The 23,501-nt window shown below is 26.8% G+C and overlaps 1 protein-coding gene across 6 annotated transcripts in view; it reads left to right on the top strand.

Moving 5' to 3' along the window:
• LOC132926870 (uncharacterized) overlaps positions 1-23,501 on the top strand; it is a 54,049-nt gene that overhangs the window by 14,952 nt on the left and 15,596 nt on the right. Inside the window, exon 1 of one of the 6 annotated variants that reach the window (XM_060991287.1) lies at positions 17,463-17,620. The exons of the other annotated variants lie outside the window; for them this stretch is intronic. Within the exon in view, the coding sequence (XP_060847270.1) occupies positions 17,547-17,620 (74 nt within the window). The 5' untranslated portion in view covers positions 17,463-17,546. Of the gene's footprint in view, positions 1-17,462; positions 17,621-23,501 lie in introns of those variants that run through there. 6 annotated transcript variants of the gene reach the window in all.

Genomic DNA, 23,501 nt, shown 5'->3' with positions numbered 1-23,501 from the left:
ATATGTATACACAATGTTGTTTTGTTAAGAAAAATATCCTCGAAAATAACGTACGGATATAATATACAAATAGGTATGTGATATTAGTATATTACTTCATACTAGTTTACTATTATACACAGACGAACGAGACGGCACCATGACCGCAGGACGTTCATATGTACTTATATATCACTATTATTGCGGGTCAGTGGCGACGGTGGTCCTACATTATGCGCGAGTCTTCCGTACTACGTAAGTCCTGCCGTAGTACTTTACCGTCATAAACCACCACCCTCACCACACACTCAACCCTAACAAGACCGCGTAAGCAGAAAACAGATACACGAAAACGCGATGCACACAACTACGTTATTACGACGAAAAAACACTGCGAGCTTGCACAACCGCGAGTTATTGCATTATATTATTAATGTCGGTGCTAAATAATAATATATTGTACGTAATATACCTACATATAAATAAATGTATATATATATATATATATATATATATATATATATATATATATACACGTATTACATTGGTATTATTATAGGTACGCGCTCACAATATATCTACCACACTCTATTATAATAATATACCTACAGTAATACTATTATTAGTCTGTATGCGGATTACACGATGTATATTATGATGGTTACAATATACTACAGACTATAAAATGATTCACCAAGTCTCAATTTTCTTGTTCAACAATTCATTTTTTTCGGTTAATTTCATGTAAAGCCCATATTATTTTCAATTATTTAGATTTGTATATTATTGTCGTTAGTCCCATATCTTCCAATTTCCAAATCCATTATAATTTATTATGCACCTATTATTACACACAAGTTAACTCAATAACTAATCGTTCAAATTTTGATTCAGATACATTTTCGAAAAAATCCTCTACTATTTTTTTAATACTATTATTAAAAAAATATTAACAACCTATGCTTCAAGACATAATAGGCATTTAGAAACATACACACAAATAAAGAATACAACAATAATGTCTTGGTACATCCACAAATTTTAATTGTACAGGTCCAAATAGATCTCAGTAGAGATTTGTAAATTATAATTTTAGTGTGCGAAGCTAAATTCGATTTAAAAACTGGCCAAAGTATAATATAATCTAAAAAAAATCTAAAAAAATGATGAGTACTTTATCATGTAGGGCTCGGAATTTAAGGCACTTAAAAAGTACTAAATAGGTATAAGTTCAAGCGCTTATGCATTTATAATATAGTACAAATATGCTTCAAAAATACGTACTTATTTTTTTATTACTCGCAATATAAAATTATATACACTATAATGTTTTCATAAATATAAATACTTTATTAAAAAAATATTTTTATAATAAATAAATGAATAAATATTTTATAATAAAAACAAAAAATTGTATGTCAACTAGGGAATTCATATGAAATAAAAAATTGGTATCGCTAAAAGACTACACCGTGTGAATGGTATAAAAAATCTAAGTATTTTAAAATATCTATATGTCCTTAAATAAGTATACTTGAAGATGGTAATTTAATAAATGTATTATTTTAAAGGAATTAATGAGGTTGAACTTGCTTGGTTAATCACTGTGCGTTATAAAAAATTGTAAACGTATAATAATACACAAACGCGGGTATTATATAGACACCTAATATTACCTATTATTTTTTCGATCGTAAAATCGACGAAGTTTTATTGTTTTTTTCCTTCGGCGTAGCCATCGTTGAACCCGAACTGCCTCGCGGAAATAATAATCGTGTAAACGCGTACACCTGTAATAATATGTACGATTATTTGTTATTACGATAAATCACAGAATTTCTTCTCGCAATTCGTAGTTTGTAACAATATAATATTGTAGTAACGTAACAAGTGCAATGTTATGAGTGTTATGACGCACAGGGGTCAGACGAGATGATAACTATTAATGTTGTCTGAATGTATAATATGTATAATATATTACATATAAGGCATAATATACCTATGCATCATATTATTGTTATTAATCTGCCTTAGCGGCCTGCAGCTTACACATCGCAGCTAGTAACAGAATAATAATATAACATACTTATAGACGATCTTTCGAAACCGAAGCGCCGCGTAAATCTCGTTATTCGTAAACGAAAAAATGACCAGCCGGGTAATATATATCGTCGTAGAGAATATTAATATTATTAAAAAATATACTGTAGGTATAGAAAACCGGTTACGCTCGTCCCGGTAGTCGTTAGTATACTATATATTTCGTCATTAGCGGCGAAGACGAAAACTATAAATTATACAAGGTGATCTACGATTCTACGAGTGCAGGTTAATTAGTTATAAACTTATAACTTGTGAGTATTCTAAGTTTAGATGAGCGAAGTAACGGACCAAACATTTTACAACGTACCCAATGCTAATGACTCCACTCTCCTAAACCTTAAATACTTTAAGTTCTAATTAATTACAACTATCCCGTTTGAAATTCGATTTGTATGTATCAAAAACATTCCACATAAATATTCTGTTTCGGAATACGAAATTAAAAAAGTGTATGTTGCAACTCAAAAAAGTTAGCTAACTTGAAAAATGTTGTTGTCCAGTGACATCAAATTATGTAAAAAAAAAAATGTTTTCAAAAAGTCAAAATTGAGTGTAGATACCTAAATGGATCACCTTGTATAAGTTCATATATAAGTAGTATAATCGTAGGTATACCTATAAATACCTAATATCGTTCTACGTAAATACACACGCACGCACGCGATTTCTGTATCACAAAACTATAAAACAAAAATGCATAAAATAATAAATAATAATATAATTTTTTTGGTAACTATACATTATTATAATAATATATGTTATTTTAAGCACGTCGCGCAAGTAATAATTATAACAACATGAACACACACGTACGAGTGCTCTACATTATATTATTATTACTCGTTTGACTATAATATATTATTATTATTATTATTATTGTGTGTGTGTGTGTGTGTGTGTGTGTGTTAGTTCGTTATATACTCAAACTTAACACATACACATATTATACACGGTTGTTCGCCGGCGGTGCCGCGTTCCTTCCGATAATAAAAAAAGTCTGCCGCCGCCGCGGCTGATAGCCAATCAATTCACATCAATTAATTTATCATTGTTTAATCATCATCGTAGTCACAGCATCCGTGTAGTCGCCGGCTGCAGTTGCTCTCTGCGCAAATTGATATTAAAACGATTTTATAATGTACATATACGAGCGTATATACATTGTATATATAATATTATATATTAATTTAATCTGTAATATAATAATAATAATAATATCGTGGATCGTGCTTGGACCGGACGAGCGCGCGCGCCGAATTAACATACACGATTTTCCGCCGCATCTTTGTTGTTATTGATATTTTTTAATGTTTTACTTATTGCCGCGTTATAATTGGGTCATATTTTGTATAGGAGACTATAGAATTTATGAAATGTGCATCATTCGATTCGATGAAATAATTGATATATATATATATATATTCTGGTTACTTATATTCGTCGGCCGTCACGGTATATGAATATTAATTATTTTAAATAATAATGTTATGTACAGTCGCGTATGATTCGGTTAGGTTTTATTTTTCAGTATAGGTATATTATACGTAATATCATTATTTCTGTTAAATGTGTTCTCGGCACGCGTTTACCATCATCATCGGCCAGTGCACTGTGACTACCTATGGTAAGTAGGTATATATTATACAGCTGGTAGGTATATCACAGGTACGTCTCACGAACACAACACAAAATATGCGATTAAACACACGATTTCTTACGAAGAGAACGTTAAAAACATGCACACTTTTTCTGCGGGATAACTATTGAAACACGCAAAGTCATATTCGTGGAACAAATTCGTTTATCTGATGGCTGTCCATGAATCATTTGTAGGTACCTATTTACGCGAAATAATACGTGAAAAATAATATTCCAAATTATTGTACATAATATCTCAATAAGTTATTGCTGGCGAGGTATATACGCGATACATACGAATAATTTTATTACTCGAGACATTCGTCATCATGTCGTTATTTCTAACTTTTTTCATCCAAATATAACGATGGTATTTTTGACTTTTGTATACGTTCGACGTTCGTCTTCTAACCGGTAGTTCGACCTCGTGGTGTTAATTATACAGGGGTCATTCACTATGTGAAATATTCATCTTCATTTTTTTCATTTATTAATACTCACTGAAAAACCATATTTTCAAATTACTTAGATTTTTTATATTACTTAAAAGGTATCTTGTGGTGATACAAATTTCTGTTTATTTTTTAAATGAGTACCCCTCCTCCTTTTTACTGTAAATTATTGAGTGGATAATTTTATTGAAATGTTTGATATATAGGTACCTAATTAAAATGTAAAATAGATATAATATTGGATTTAATTTTAATTATACTTGGTCCATTTTCACAAATTATAAACTTTGATAGATCAATATTAATTTATTAAAAAAACATTTTAAATCATCATCATAGCCTCTAAATCTTCGATTGAGTTAATATACAAAGTTAAACAACTCAAAAAATAATTATTAAAATTTTGATTTCGATTCGACTAAATATTCAGAAAAGATTTTCATTAAATAATTAACAGCTAAAAAGAGGGTTTTAAAAATAGAAGTTTGTATGTCCACATAAGACATAACAGTCCTTAAGAAGTCCAAACAATTTCAACAATCTGAAAACATGGTCTTTAATTATACCTATTTAATATTTAAAAATGTTATAAATTAGAATTGGAATTACTGCATTATTAAATAAAAATGGGTGAGTATGCTCGGTGAATTCCCTGTAAAGTCATTGAATATAAAACATGTAAATATCAATATGTATGTGTATATAATTCCATAACATCGTGTAATCAATGTTACATATAATACATCCCGACTACACCTATAAATCTTTAATGATAAATTCGATTATTAACTGGTGTTTTCAATTTTTAACGTTTAATACTATTCGTACTTGTCAATACCATTTATGTCACTTACTAAAATTGTATATTTGACGAATCACAGTTGTCATTTCACATAATTCAAAATATTTATTTTTTACACATTATAACCTATTTCATTAATTTTAACTTTGTAAATTATATTAATTCGTTTCGTATGTAAAATAATATATTTCACATTATACTCCATAATAGATATACCTACATAATAAATGATAATGAATAAAAATTATCATGAAAAATACATAATTGGTTGGTGTTACACTATTACATAAACATTTACAAATTATGAAATAATAACACATTCTGTGTCCATTCATTTTTGTATTTCATGAAATGCAACGAACATTTTTTTTCAATTTCATAGCAAGTGAATACGATTTCACTAAGTAGCATGTAGTAGGTGTATGAAAAGGTATTATATAATATTGTAATTTGTAAGACAATAATTGTATATTTGTATGTGACGATACGATCTACGCTAGCACAAAATGGAGATCATCGTAATTATTTTGTAAAGATTTATCGGCGAAGGTGTGGCGGTGTATCTCCTATATTCGGCGCTGCAGAAACATCAAACACAGATTTCTCCAGCAACGAAATCGGGTTGACGTCAATGTTTTCTGATGGAATCCAATATTAGCATACTGTCAGATAACATAAAACTACCCGTAGCTTTCTTCGTACAGATTGTATCGATCACATTATTTATCGTTGTTTATTTCGATCAAATATAATGGAATATATATGTGTTGTTTGTAACGAATGTTTTATTTTTTTATTCATATTCATATGTATAGTTGTACCTAATTATTAAACTGAATAATTTAGATATTGAAAGCTAATAAAAAAAAAAAAATATGGAATATATATATATTATATTATAGGTTATGGTATATACATTATATTGTTATTGTTATTATAATTACCGTACCACTAAAAATTTAACTGACAGCCGGACGTAGGAAACAAAGTCGTACAGATATATGCGTTGTATGTAGCTAGGGTAGAGACTAAAATATATTTTTTTTCTTACTATACAATTTATAATAAACTTTACATTTCTAGCTGTAGGGGAGTTTGCTCCCAACACCCCCCAAAATGTATTAAAATCATACACATAATTATGAATTAGTCATATAGTTTCTATATCAATTATACGTTATTCAACTATATGTATGTATAAATTATTAACAGTAAATATATTATACGGGCAAAACACGGATCAACCATGATACTCGGGAAAAATGTAATTTTTCAGTTTTTGCCAGGTAAACCTAGTTGTAAAACCAACCTTATTTGGGCCTTAGCTTCTTAAATACTCTAATATTAAACATAAAAAATTATAAAAATAAATATTATTATTAATATGTAATTAAATATGATTAAATAACGCATAAACAATAATAAAAACATAACAATTAAGTATAATGTTAATTTTAAAAATCAAAACATTTAGTACCTACAACACTGAATGATAAAAATACGATAATAATATATTTTTGAAGTGTTTTTACATACATAAATAATTATTATCCTTCCGCCTGCAAAATTATAATAACTATAGATAAGATGTGTATTTTGTACATCGATAACATAAGGAATAGATAAAATACGATAAACACGATAAATTTACTACGTGTGATCATTTTTAATCTTAATAATAATATATTATTCATAGGCTAGGTTTCAAATGTTAACGAATCAGAAGTTTAGAATTAGTTTCATTTGGATCAATGTATTATTTCTATTTTTCGATTTGATCGAATACGTTGTGGAAAATAAACTTTTACAAGTTCACAAATGTATATTACGAATATCGGAAAAATGAAGAATGAGCCACTTTTTTCAAGGTACCTACAGAATATTATAATTGAAATGAGTTTCAAACTTTGAATTTTATTACTTAAAAATGATGAAGAATTTTTTTAATAAATAATGCATGACTGAACTTTCAAAATAAAAATACTTAGGTAATTCAGGTAGTTGTTAATATTTGGCCATCAGGTTGCCTTCAGCAGTTTCGCACGCATATCATATGTTTGCAATCCCATGCTATACATGCCTACAATCTACATATATATTAAGCCGTAGGTACATAGATGCGAAGTATCTTGTGTCTTATGGCATTTGTTAATTACAAAAAAAATATACGTTATTTCATTCAAGTTGGAACTTAAAATGTTTATAAAAAATAATTTTTATATATATTTTTTAGATTTTTTAGTATGAATTACTTGAAAAATCTTGTATTCAATTTTCATAACTTAGATATAAAAAAATAAGTTTTTATGAATTTCTAACTATAATGTATAATTTCAATGTTTTGAGATTTTTACAAAGTTCGTCAAAATTCTATTTTCAAGTGCATATAAAAAAATATTGTGCCTATGTTTTTTTATAATTTTTATACGTATATATAAGAATAATTTATGTGAGATTTTGTTTTAAATTTTTAAGGATTTTGACTCATTGAATTTTTATTGATATTTATAGAAAAAAAACTAAAAAAAATCGTAATTTTTCATGTCTATATATACATATAGTTAAAAAAAGACACAAAATGTTTTTTAAAAGTGTATCATAAACATTTGGTGAAAATTTCAATTATCTACAGATAGTTTCCAAGTTAAAGTAAAAAACGACTTAGTCATAAGTTGGATTCATATAAAAATTCCCGTTTTTCCTAATTTGTTTCCCGATTAAAAATGCACTCTTAGAAGTTGACAAGTTGTTTAATTTTGACCCCCAAAAGTAAAAACGAAATCCAAGGTTAGGTTATAGGCTACCAGAAACCACGCCACTTTTTTATTGCCGCAGCAGGTGATGACAGACAGAAAAAAACACGCATCATTGTAAAATAAATACATTCATTACCACTTCGTTCAAATTGAAAAATATTACTATATTGAACGTAGATAATGGTTTATGATAGATTGATAACATACAATATGTAGGTATGTGTAAGAAGTTTTTGGGTAATTGTTTTTACTATCTGAAATTTTGACGATTATATACTAATGTGTAATATCATTTTTATAACTTATACTTAAGTAAGTATATATTATATACATATAATATATTAGAATATCACTTACAAATATTTGAAATAAAATAAATTAAATCGGAGTATTTCGCATTTTATCAATTTTACTTATATTATAAAATTATTGTTTTCTAAAATGTATCTTTGATTCAGTATCTATTTAACATATTTTCGAAAAATGTTGCATTTTTCTTATATCTATATGAGTAAATATTGATATAAATATAATTTAGATATATTTTTTTTAAATATCTTGCCCAGTGAAACTTTTTTAATTAATCGATGTAATTTAAAATTTAAAAAATGTCAAAACATTATCAACTAAATTATTTCAGTTTTTTAAATTACACTCAAGCACTTCTTAGAAGAAAGCTGCATATAGATTGGGTAGTTTATTTTATTATTACTATTCAAATTATATTATATCAATTATCAGTATAATACATTTCTAGTTGTCTAATGATAAATTATGTAGACTCTGAGAACTCTTAAAAAAAATTATAAAAAAGTTACAAAATAATGTTTGATTTTTTCACTGTATTGAAGTTTGAAAACGTATGTCATTAGCATCTAACTTAGCTATACAATTTGTTTTAACCCAAGGATGTAATTATTTTAAACATTTAAAGTGATTATTATTTATTAATGTTAAATAATTTAAATATCAGTTAATAGTTATTAGTTATTTAAAATAGTCCGCTGCAGTAGCTCTATTATTTATTATTAATAAATAAATTTTATTAAATTTATATTACTATTTAATATTTTTATACAAATTCCTGAATACTTTTTCGTAGTATTCTGGTAGACGCCCAATATAATATATATTATATATATTACTTTTATATATATATAAGTATGTAATTATAAGAATATATTTTACGATTGAAATTTTATTAGCCGTATTTTAGTGATTTAAACCATAATTTAAGATATATTTATGGTTGGTACGTTTATTCGCAACATACCTAATAATAAGGTACTGTATAATACATATTATATTATATGTATTATATATTGTATACTTTTATGATTATACTGAGAATACTTTATCATAAATAATTTAATAATATATAAAATTTATATGCCATATTTGAAATATAATTGTATATTTTGAACTTATTCCTCTCTCCATATATATATATATATATAATCTGGGAAAATTATTATAAATTGTATATTTATAAACGTCTAGTAACTCAATCAAAATCAATTACTGTATACATCAAATATATATATATTATAAAATTTACGACCATACGACTAAACAGGCATACTCGCACGTATAAAACTATACTATACTATATACTATCATTTGTAGTTTTCGGTTACGACCTTCATAAATTTCTGAAAGGCATACTTATACACAGCGTCTGCATGTATGCAGGTATAATATATAATTACTTTTACAGGATTGAAGATAAAAGTTTGAATTTTTATTTTATACATTTTTAATTGTATTTTGAGTCTTAACATTAAAATTTTTATTTACGATGTTATTGGCATATTTGCATTCAATAAATAAAATAAATATACACATAGTATATTACATAGTAATTATACGGGTCTTAAACTCTTTAAACTCGACCGCACGATCAGATTTTAGTATTTTGCATTACAAAATATATTCCAATGTAAATTATTAAATATAATGACATTATAACAAACATCTTTTGTTGGAATCGCATAAAAAATAATGTACCTATGTGCCATGTGGTACCAGTCTAAACAATTGTACCTGCTATGAAATAATGTATTGTCAAAACAAAATATATCAATGATAATTATTTTTTCCATTTGCCATTTAAAATTAATTACTTATCAGTACAAAATAGTTATGTAACTACACATATTGCTCTTTTAAATTTAGACAATTTAGAGATTTAGACAAATATTCTCATTTCGTAACTGATTTTGAAAAGCTTGGGTTTCTCTAAAATTTTCTAGAATCTGGATTAGAATTTTTTAAAAACGGATGTTTTGCTATAATTTTTTTTTTCTTAATTTTTCGAAAAACCAATGATTGCCTTCATATTAGAATCTAAAATACTTTGTATAATCAATCACTGTTAAGATATTTCTTTCAGTTCAAATATTTTTTTTATTATTATTATTTAAACAATATATATTTACAATCTGTAATATTATTATATACAATAAATATATTTGGTAACCTGAATATAGATAACAACAACATAAAGTAATGTGAGGGAAACCCACCAGTGTGGAAACCCTCTGAACTAGGGAATATATGTTAGTTAATATTAATTTGTTGAGATGATATTATAGAATGTTTTGTATTTTTTAATATGAATATATTTTTATGGAATTCATAAGTAATTTGATATTTGGTTTGATCATATTAGAAACTTTTTTTGACTGGAAATTCAATGTACAATCTAAATTAAATATGTAAATCAATATAATAATTCACAGGTTTATTTATTGAAAGCTTATTTCTTTTTTTATTCAATATCTAAAAATAAATATATTTTTTCAAGTCATTAATGAAATTGTTTAATCTATATTGTATACATAATACATTTATCATGAACCTGTCATTATTAGTGTCAAAGTATTGTTTAAATTAATATTGACAATATTGACAATTCCTTTAACAGCGTGTAAATTTGATGGCTGATAATTACAAAATAAATACATTTATATACACTGAGAGAGGCTAATTATTAATAGAACCTTAAATTATGTATTTGTGTAATTAAATTATTATTCTTTACTTCTAATATAATTGTTATTAATTTTTCTGGAAATCTGAGTGTTACAGCTGCTGTATCATCTCAAGCTTTCATGCCCTGTCTCTGTATATTCTTTTTTTATCACTTAATTTAAACTGTTATTACAGATTGTACTTGGATATTTTCTAATAAATTTAAAAAAAAATTCTGGAAAACTTAATCAAAACTCAATATATTATACATAATAATATGTTAAATGTAGTATTATTTAAATTCTTCAAAGTGATTTAATTATTATTTTTAAACAAATCTCTAAACAATTATCTTGACATAAATACATATATTTAATATAATTTGTTTAATTTTAAAATAGAGTTGTATAACCATTATAAAACTAGTGGTTAACACATCAGCCAAACAAGTTATTTAATGTATAAAGTTTTAGATTTTATTGGTCGTGAATTCAAATGAAACATTTCAATGAATTTTAACGGCGTATTGAATTAGGCAAAATTATAACTCCAATGCAAATTTAGAATTAAATTGTAAATATTATAAAGCTGGTATCTGTAGTAATATCACCTATAATCAATAATAATGTATAATAATATTTTGAATAATTATTGTCTATAATTATACGATTATTAAAAATGAGAAAGCATGTTGTATAATTAAACACTAAACATTATTTTTAAATTAAAAAATCGATAAAAAAAATTAATTATCTTTAATTTTATGTTTCTTTTTTCTAGAGCATCAATACTAACCATCAATAATCAGTATTTTTTTCTCCAGAAATTGAAATCAAAATTATACCAATTATATTCTACTATCATATGATAATTTATAATGATCTAAACTTATAATATAGCTGTATAATAATATTATCATATTATGTATATTGTATATATTATGTAGTTGAATAAAATGTAATTCAAATTAAAAAAAAAATACAACTGAAATTAGTAATATGTAATAACCATAGCCCATAAGGTCGAGGTTGAATACTCTTTGGGATTGATGATAGAACTACTCAGTTGTAAGTCAACGCCACGCGTTCAGCCACGCGATAAAGCTTATAATCGTTTTTCGAATTCGATGATTTATAACTTTTTTCACATTTATAATACAAATACTACACATTAGTATTACCCAAACGTTTTTAGCTTTTGTTTTAAAACCTAATTTTCATGTTAAACTATGGAATTTTAATGTACAGGTATAATCTTATACAAAACCTAGTAAAATCTGTACTTATAAAAACCGTGTTGTTGGTTAATTATTAATAATACTAATAAATATTTACACTTAATTATGCGTTTAAACACACTGAACGATTTCAAACTTTATTTTATCATTAAATATTTAGTTCAAATGTAGTTTAATAGAAATAATATATTTATTTTTATACCTATATTTTTTTATAATATCATGCACTACCTGTTATATATAATTTTATTATGATATATACATTGAGTTGTTTTTAGGAATTCGTACTACTTAAAAATACATACATTTCTAATTTTAATTAAACCCTCCTTATAGTTTTTTAATTTTTTTTTTAATAAGATGATATAAAATCTATAGTATTGATAATTTATATTAAACATATATAGTTTATTATTAACGTTACAAGTTACAATGGGAGTGGCTATACCTGCAAATCTATTACACGTGTGTCGGAGATTGATCAAGGCAAGTTAACCAATTTGCTGGAAAATATTAAAAGTATTTCAATGAATGTAATATTTGTTTAAAAGTATATAAAGTCAAGTCTCGGTTACTCGAATTTTTTTCTTGCAATTTCCTTAGAAAATTCCTGTACACTCAATGCAGTATTTGTCGCGATTATTTTTCACAAATTTTATCATTAGAACCAATTTACAATCCTAAATGTACAAATGAAACTATCACTCATTTACTATTATGCTGTAAATTAATCGACAGTTGCCGCGTGTATCTTCGTTGTGTAGTTTAAACAAAAATTGTAGTTTATTTTACGTAATCGAAAAATATAATTTTGCATTATTCGTTATCTCTTTTAAACATAAATTGGTTACATTATCAGTTTCTGAAAAATTCAACATAATAATTAAGGTGATTAAAAGTGGTAAACCTAAAAAGAAATTGTCAAACAATTTAATACTCCACCTAGTATACTTTCAATCATATACCGAAAAATAAAGACGGTGTTTTATGAGAGTACGAAACTAATAAAGGAACTATGAAAAGAATGAAGATCTCTGAGTAGGTATCTTGATATAGAGGTTAGTTTACTTAATTAGTTTATTCAATGTAGTGATTTAAACATTCCAATAAATAAACTAATTTTTAAGAAGAATTCTGAATTTTTGCCACTTAACTTGGCTAAAAACAGTTTAATGCTGGTCAAAGTTGGTTAAACAACTGAAAAAGTAAAAAAAACGTCGTTTTTGTAAAATATGTGCTCAAAACGCTTCAGATGAAAATCAATATGTAGTGACTGATTAGTAAAATACAAAATGTAGGAATACTACTAAATTATAATATATAGGAAATGAGTCTTAAAATATAATCTTATAATTATAATTATTGTAGTTAATAAATATATACTTACATAATTAGAAGGGGTCAATGGATAAAGGTGTTAACTGACATTTTTACAAAAATGCATTTTATTGCATAATTAGAGGTATTATAATGTTATAAACATTACATCAAAATTTGATAAGATTTTATTTAGTGGTTACCGAAATAAAAAAAACTGGTGTTTAAGAAGAATTTATTATTAGTTGTAGTAGATAAAATAAGTGGTAGTGTACCTATGTTACTCCTTAGAACAAAATATTAATGTCAGTTAACACATTTATCCATTGACCCCATAAATTAACTAACTCAAATTAGTTCGTATTTTAAAAAAAAATTCTTTTCATATAATTTTAGAAATACACAAGTTGAATTTATGTTTACCTCATTTTGAAATTTGAGTTATCGAGATTCGACTGTATTACTATACGAGCACGAATGTACAATGGGTATATCGTATATATAATATTATTAATGTTTACGTTTACGATTATTGCAACAGATGGTCATAGATCGCGATTAACACTTTATCCATTGACTTATCAGTTATCGTTAGAAATACATAAAAATAAAGCTTCTATTAGGACACGAATTTTATATATTATACTTAATACGTGTATAATGTATATTTATATTCAACACGCTACACACTTATTTACGTATTTAACTATAAATAAAATATTTCTCACAAAAATTCTGCAAAGTATATCATATTAATAATATATTCAACTCTTTCCAAAGTACGTGAGTTCGTGTGGTGAGAACGCAATAGCATATATGTATAGTCAGTAAATCCGAGTGTAGTATATTGCCTTACCTATCGTGTCGTGACTCGTTTTCATTTAACACGTTTTTTTTTTTGTTTTTTTTTTTTTTACCTTACAACAATAACGACGATTGTTGGTAATCGCATGTGTCGAATGTGTGTTGGCAAATACTGTAATTCGTTAATCATCTATGTTGTTGACAATCGGTGGTACGTCTGTTTTTATTATTCTCTGTCTCTCTCTCACTCACTCTCTGTAAAATATTAATATTGTTACAAAGATACATACATGGGCTATATTGTGTATCCTTTGCATAATCACCCATAAACGAATTTTCATAATGAAACGATAATATAGCGCTATTGCTGCTATAGTTGGCTTCCGAAATTAAATACAAGCACAATAATAAGGATATGACCTTTTAATTATCTATTCAATCGAGGGCAGTTAGTAATGCTAACTACGAACGGGAGTGCTTGGGGGATGCCATAGTTTTCCAACTTAATTTAATTTCGTCATCATATCAGCCAACTAGTTCCAAACATTTTGTTTTAAATTTGTACTAACACTATTTTATTGAATTTAATTTGAAAAATTGATAATACGGTTAAACTATGATCATTTTCTATTATTATAATACTTAGATTATTTATTAATAATTTTCGTTGTTTTCCTAAAGTGAAAAAAAAATAATGTTATAATTTATTAAATTTGTAAATTCTTAAGATCTTAGATCTTAAAAATTGTCTTTATTATATTTTATTTGCATTATCACCTTTTCAACCTTCATACTAAAATGTTTAAACTTTTGTTATAACTTATAAGTTGTAAGATAATTTAATAATATAATAATGTATGATACATCGGCGTATGCCGTATACCGAAATCACCGAAATTTCAATTCTATTATTTCCATTTTCCGTTATTTGTTTATATCTCTTAATATTTTTTTCCAGTGCTAGATTGAATAATGTTAGGGAAATAATTGTATATCGAATTGTTCAGAGTAATTTTGTAAAAATCATATTTTATAAATTGTTTTCTCATTACACATTTTTATTGGATTTAAGTACTTCTTCGATATTCCGAATATTTATAAACCATTCCATAGTTAATTTTTACTTATGCTGTCATATCTAAACTTGTCTGAAATCTATAAATAACAAATTTAAGTTCTCATAGAATTCATAATATTTCTAGAATTTCTTAGATTTAATACCTCAATAATAAATAATTTCAAAATATATTAACTCTTTTTGAGCTATTTATAGACATTTTAAGTTCAAATTTGGACAAAATTATATTTTTAAATTACCTATGAATAATAATATGTATTACTTTGTTATAATTCAAAAATATTATTCATGTGGATTACAGTTTAACCCTTTTTTTTAAATGCAAAGTTTTTGATAAAAATTAAATTTAACTACTGTATCGCGAATCATAAATTATTTTAATAGCAATATAAAAAAAACATAATATGAAATATATACTTAGTGATATATAGAGTTTTCACTCGGAATAGTTTTTCGTGTACAATGATATATCTTTGCAATCAAATTTAACACATCTATTTCAATGAGTATAGTGAACCACTCGATACCTACTGTACAGCCGAGTGGTTTCCACTTTCGTGTTTTTATAAAAAATGTATTCGTGATATTTTGGTATTCCGCATGACTAAAGCATATTATTTCCAGTATCAAAATCATAAAAGTATAAAAACAATTTGTACTGGTGATCATTTTTAAAGAAAATCGTTTATTTACTTTTTTACATGACGTGTTCTCGAAATATAAGATATACAGATATAAAATTATCGAAAACGATTTTGAAAAAAACAACAAACGTGTTACATGGCACAAAAATGTAAAAAAAAAATTACCTCGGGCAGTTGTTCTTTACCACCTTAACTCTGATAGTCCGATCATATTAAATTAGAAATATTCTGCTGCAATAAACATGTATACATATTTATAAGAAATCGGTCACAAATATTATCGTAATACATACAATATTATATCGAGTTTTCGATCTCTTCGTTTCTGATCGTCTTCACGCGGTAAATATTATTATTACTTCGTCGTCTATCATCTACGTAGTCTCGAATTTCTTATAGGTCGATACTGCTGCAGATCGCTGTCGCGATCGTACGTCATTTAAACCACCAGGCCAAATTAATTTAGTATTTATCGTAACTCTTGGAATGTGCTCCGACAATTATAATTATAATCATTATAATGATGATTTTTATATGTAAGTACAACATAAACATATCCTATTATTGGTTATGTATTATTAAAATCTAAATAGTAAACCTTATGATTTATGAATGACAAAATGACTAATTTAGACCACTTTATAATCAGCACAACTTGGCGTCTTTTCTCTAATGTTTAATGTTCATACTAGAAAAATAATAAATTATGGCGGGTAAATAATATTTAATGATTAAACTTTTGTTTCGTATATCGGGCCTGTTAAAAATACATCAATCAAAATAAAAATACTATCATCTTAACACGTACCTACGGTTCAATTGAACGCCTATCGTAGCGTATTATACCTATACTATGTACGAGGCGTATTCATAAAATATCCTGACAAAGTGTACCTATTATAAATGTTAATTATATAGTTTGGGATACAGACTTTAATTTTTTAATGAAATACGCGAGTATATTGCGATATAAATTTTATATATCTTATTTTGATACGACCAAATGGCGCCGAAGTCAATTTTGTTTGTAATACGGAGATGATTAAATTTTATGTTAACCACGGTTACCTATGTATAGTATGAAACTAAAGTGAAACGTTATTTGGAGACCGATCGCAACGAACGGGCTATATAGGTCGTTATAATTGCATGTACACACGCACGTGTACCTATAATAGTGGAAAGCCGCCTTATTAGAGTTGAAAGATATTTAACTTATTGTCTCGTGCGACTACAACAACTGCAGTGGTCAAATACTTTTAAATTATACTACTGATAAAATGTTTAGATAGAATATGAAAGGTCATATAACATACTAGCTATTAGCTAACCACCTCTAACCAAGTGCTAAAAATATCTATGAAAATGTCAAATAAAACAACACGTCAAGTTATGGGGACGCGTGCGACGGAGTGTGTTGCGACGATGTTCTGAACACGAAGTACGCGGTCATCATAGACCACATTATTATAGTTACAACTTTATAAGACATCAATTTATTATACATCACCTATAATGTATACACGATATAGCTACAGTTATCGCGCGTTGATATTCTCAATAATATTTTTGTCGGAACCGCGTAAAGTATACCAGTCCCCAACGCCTGCACAGTCACTACCGCAGTGCGGACTGCGGCGGCGGCGTCGGCGTCAAGTCGTCGTCGTCGTCGTCGTCGTCGTCACAAAACGTGGCGAGCGGTCGTATGGGTATTATGGCGCACGAGTCGGTTGATTTACCATCGTCGGGAGCGCGCGCGCGTTATGATATTACCGATGACTGAACGCAACGGTCGGTGTTCGCCGGCGGTGAAAATCGCCGACAGTTCTTCCGGCCGGTAAGTATAATATTATGTTCATCACTATAATATATAATAATATATTATAATATAATATATATATAATACACGCGCGTATCGCTACACAAATTATAATATTATATAAACTGCTGCTATTTATATTAATAAATCATGGGTGGTGCGGTCAAACGCGACAGCTCGGGGCGGTTTTAAAATTTAATTAGAAATTATGGAAAAAACTAGTATAATGTTATTATAGTTGCTTCCTATATAGTACGTGTGCAATCTCTTATGCTGAGTTACAAGAGAAACATTGGTCTCAATTAGTTCTATATAAGAATATAATATTAAAATCAAACGTAGGTACGCCACAAGTCCTTAGTACTTTTTTTCATTACTGCCCCAAGTCACACACTATAAGTGGAACGTCACGCGTTTTGGGTGGTGATAATATTATATTATATAAAATCGAATTTCCCACTATTGTATAGCCTACTGCGGGGCAAAAATTAAGGTTTTTATAATGTGAAAAATACGTTTCACGTTTAAGGGGCCGCTACACATCAGCATTTGTTTTCTCTGTCTATCTCCCACATAATATAGGAACAAAGATTCTCCTATTTCCACGATTACAACTCTCTTCTATTACAACATTTTTTATAAATATGAGCATGTTTTAATTTAAAATAATTTCGATTATTTTTAACCATTAATAATTTATTCAAAATTATAAATAATTAAAATCTATCCGGTCAATGCACAGGAAATACTCTTTTTTTATAAAATTTATAATAAGTGCTTTTGCCCTAAACTGAACCAGAGAGTTGTAATCGTGGAAATACGGAGCAACTTTGTTCCTATATTATGTGGGAGATAGACAGAGAAAACAAATGCTGGTGTAGCGGCCACTTAATGTAGGTACCTATTATACCTAGGTCATAGGTACTCACTTGAAATAAAAGAACTTTTATTTTGTTCAGAATTTTGTGGAGAAAATATTTGAATAAAGATAACGTTAATAAAATATGTTTTTACTGTCCCAATCGGCCTAGCTCAAGTTTACCTATGTTTACGGTACTAATTCCAAGCTCTGTATAAATTACCCATCTTCCCGCCACCACTATTTTATGAATTGATTTAGATAGACTAACGCTGTGTTCGATACCCACATTTTTTGTGGGTACTTACTTAAAAAAATAAAGTATACTGTAAAAAAAGGGTTGTTATAAAATATAATATAAAAACATTGAAGGTGACATTATGTTAGGTATAACTGATATAAGATTGAAAATGGTTACATTTGATAAAATTCCATACTCATTCTCGACTGTTATACATTTTTGTTGTTGATTTTTATTTTTTCCAGTATTTCAATTTTCAATATAAGATAAAAAGAGAGAAGGCAGAAGATAGATACAATTTCAAAGATATCTTTTCTCATTTATAATAGTACATAATATTTTATATTAATTTATTATAAAGCCAATATAGGTTAAGTAAGTTTATTAGTCCACAGTATTTAGGTACCAGTATTTTGTAGTTTATAGTTTATAGTCTATAGTTATTGATTTTTAAAACAACTAGTACTTAATTCATATGTTTGTACATAGCCTATATAAAGGTACATACGTATTTTGTATTTCTGCGTCTACCCAACCTCCCTTTTTCATTTCTAGATCCACCTATGAATAGTATTATTAGCTTAGTGACTGGGTAAGTACAGTTCTAAATTTAAATTTAAATGTTACCTCCTAAGAAAATTCTCAAACTAACGGATTCGAAACATCAAGCGATAGAATCCCTCGTCCGTTCCGTTTTAAGCCCATGATTAATCGTTGAACACAAGCGCGCAGTGGTGTTGAATAAATTCTTGATACCATTATTTATTTTCGCTGTACGGTTGCTAATCGAGTAGCATTTTTATTGATTGAAATATATGCACGAGTGCTTATTGCAATATATAGTTGGTTTTCGAATTAGATTTTTATTTTTATAGGCTAGGTATTTTAGTTAGATAAGATATATACATAGGTACAATGCATGTTCAAACATATAAATACTGCAATACGTCATTTCCCACAGGCCTCCGACACACCGGTCTTGTAAAAAATAATTTAAATTCTGATACAAGTACTAGTAGGTACATCCATTCAAAAAGTATTTAAATTACATTTCAAATACTTGGCGTATATTTAGATATTGTTTAAATAAAATTTTAAATACTTTTTTAGTTTTACTTAGTCAATAGTACAAACAGGTAAAAATAAGATTAATTTTGTATTTAGTAATTATTACTAATTAAAACTGTAATAGCAAATTAAAAAAAAAAAAACTATAAATTAATACTTTATGCTAACTATTATTTCATTTTAAACTGGAAAATGAAAAGAAAAAAATGTTGTATTTTAATTCTGAAATAAGTATATCTACCCAATTAATAATATTAATTAAATAATAAATATTTAATAGTTTGATTTTAATTATAAATAATGATTATAAAAAAAACAATCTGAAATGTGACGAATAATTCTTTTGAATTTTGTTTACATAAAAGTATTTGATTTACAAATAAAAATACGTTCAAGACAATATTTAAAAGTACCTATTTAAATAGACAGGTATACATTTACTCATATATTCACAAGACTGTAAGTTACACACGCACACACATTATATAGGTACCTCTATAATAATTCGGCCCACGTTCAAACGTTATTTTACATATTATATTGTAATGTGTAATAATGTACTTATTTGTTTGCCGTTTTCGCATCAGCAGTTATTGTAATATGTTATATACATATAATAGGTACTCGGCGGATGATCGATTCGTACAACTCGCATTTTGTTGCGTGTAATAGGTATCGTAAGTATGTCCGACGCACACGACTTCGCAATAAAACATCGCTATTCGCTATAATGTACCCAACTGCGTTAGTGATAAATTATAATAATAATAATAATAATAATATATATAGGTATATCTCTGTTACTTTCCCCAAAAGTTTGAAAAAATTATTTAAAAATAACACGCGTCGAAGACCACCGTAGCTGAAACGTATGTATATATATTATCACATTATACGGAACATACTATTCGTTTTCGGTCAAACACGCTCCTAGAAAATGCAACTCCATAGAAGCCCCTAAAATATGAATAATATATATTTATTCATACATATTACAAGAATATTACGCTTTGCTTGTATTTTATAATTGGAAAATTTTATTTTTCCATGTTACCCGCAGGGGGTGCTACTATAATATATTGAGATGCCCTAAAATCGTGTAATGTATATTACCTACTACAATAATTATAACGTGTGTATATACACACCACGCGCGTGCACACACTCACAAAATTATATTGGCGTACCTATTATTAAACTAATAAGGCAATTTACTCTATTATGAAATATAATATATACCGTTGTGCGGTCGATAATTGAAAGAAGTATTATATCCATAATTAAGACAATTTTAGTTCTTGATTTTTAATTATTTCGAACATATTTATAATATTATAAACTGTTTTTAAACTTTAAGAATCTTGACAAACCGCTTTGGACGATTTTAAATTATTGTTTATATATTATTATTATGTTGTACCTCTACATCTTTTCGATCGTCCTGAACTCGATTGAACTTGATTGGGTACCTACTGCGGGTAAGCTCGCGCGTTTATAATATAGTTGACATATGTACAGAAATATAACTATATACGTATATATTTGGCGTCCATAAATATCGCTATATAAGTATATTATCCGTGATAGCAGGTGCTATATATAGGACATCTATAGGTGGCCATTGGTGTATTCTAATTTCTAGTTGGTATAATACAGTCGGTAGGTATTCGTATTATAATATAGTAATGTATAGAAATGTTGTAATATTATTACACGGGCGTATAACACACGATTTAACCATTACTTATCGGTGCATAAGAAAACCTAAGGCACAGACCGAGTTTTTACACGAGATCGGGTTTCAATTTTTTCACACTTTATTATTATAGCTCCGCGTCGTTGTACTCTGTATAGGTAGGTATAATACCTACTTATATACGTATACGTTGTAATGAATGTTCACATTTGTGGACACTGAGTGGAGCAGAATTTTTACGAGGAAATTTATCAACGTATAATATTAATCACGCGATTTTCCTATAAATGAAGCTGTAGACATTATACACGCCTCTACATGATTTAATTTATTTTCTATTCAAACACGCTTAGTCAACTAAAACTTGATAACCATTTTGTACACGTTTATAATGTACGACTGTATATTATATTACGGTGTCCGTAAAACAATTATTTTACCATTGCATTGTCGTGTATGGTGTATGTGATGTTTTTAAAAAGCTTATTAATTTTATTATCGACATAATTATACCATTTATTTTTTTTTTACATTTTGGCTCTTTTATGTTTATTAATATTATATTTGGCGGCTCGCGAATCTCTTCTCGCTGACCACCCCTGCTATACGAGTTTACCTATATTATATGTATAATATTATTTATATGTTTACGTATAAGCTCAATTAAAATCAGATATAATTTTATGAGGTGTGCAATATATGTATTTGAGTATTTTTTTTTTAACATTAAAATTTCCAATTGTGAATGCACAATAAATGTAGGTACCTATATTAATTTAATAATGGATGTATGTTTTATTTTTATAATAATAATTTTATATGTCTGAAGATATACTTTTTAATCTTTTCATAGTAAAAAAAATTGCTTCGATATTAAATTTTGATAGTGGTTTCTGATAGCGAATTGAATGCAGTTGGTACTTTTAGGAGTCAAAAAAGTAAAATGTTCTCGAACTTAATAAACAAAAACACATTTTTAATTTTCGAATATTTTTTAAAAACATTTTTATAAATATATCTTGATAAAAACCTGAGAAATTTAAAACTGTTCAAATTTATTTTTAATAGCAAATAGCAATTTAGACATGTGAAGTTCAATTTTCAACAAAAATGGGTATTTAAAACCAATAATATTTTGTATGGGAATTGTATGAAAAGTAACGAATTTATTTCTTAAGTTTTTTTATTGTAATTAAAAAAATATTATTCATAGAAATTTGAAATTTTTTACAAAAGTTACATTAGTTATATTTACATAAGTTTTTAACATCTTAACGGTTAACATGGTTTAAATAAAAATAAAAATATATAATTTAATCGATTTAAATAATTATATTACTTTATTTAAAATAATGCTCTGAAAATTTTTTGTATACAAAGAAAAAATAGAATTTGTTTTTAAATTTTTTAATTAACATTTATAACATGGTTTTTACACGGTTTCAATTTTCATGTAGTATGAACCAAATAATTGCACTATGATTTGTCTTACACAATTCTGAAGTATATTTGAAAGTTCAAAGTGAATTGTATATCATTGAATTTCAAAATAACAATAATAATTGCATGGATTTCTAAGAGAAACCTTATTATTATTTTTTTTTTAATTTACCTTAAAAAGTTTATTGTAATAAAGCATAACATTTGAATAAATTTATGACCTTGACTCCAAAAATTTAGGTACCAATATCTATTATATTTTCGACTATGCATTATTAAAAATGAATAAATTAAAATTGTTATGCTCGTGCGTTAAATATCGTTTTGCTCTAATTAGTTACAGATACTTTAGAACTGTCAAAAATAAATTATAATAGCTAATTTCATAACTCATATATTATAAATGTAAGTTTTGATATTTTATTTAAAACTGATATTTTTAGTAACTATAAGTAGTAAAATTTGATATCTTTTATTCGTATACACATTATATTTCTACATTAATCTAAATTCAGCTCACAAAATTGTTATTACGCTATATAACTGGTAGGCTACTATGAAAAATATGAGATTAGTATCTAGATTAAAATAAAGT

This window comes from Rhopalosiphum padi, chromosome 3, assembly GCF_020882245.1.
Source record: "Rhopalosiphum padi isolate XX-2018 chromosome 3, ASM2088224v1, whole genome shotgun sequence".
NCBI lineage: Eukaryota > Metazoa > Arthropoda > Insecta > Hemiptera > Aphididae > Rhopalosiphum > Rhopalosiphum padi.
This window is presented reverse-complemented; position numbering and strand designations above follow the sequence as displayed.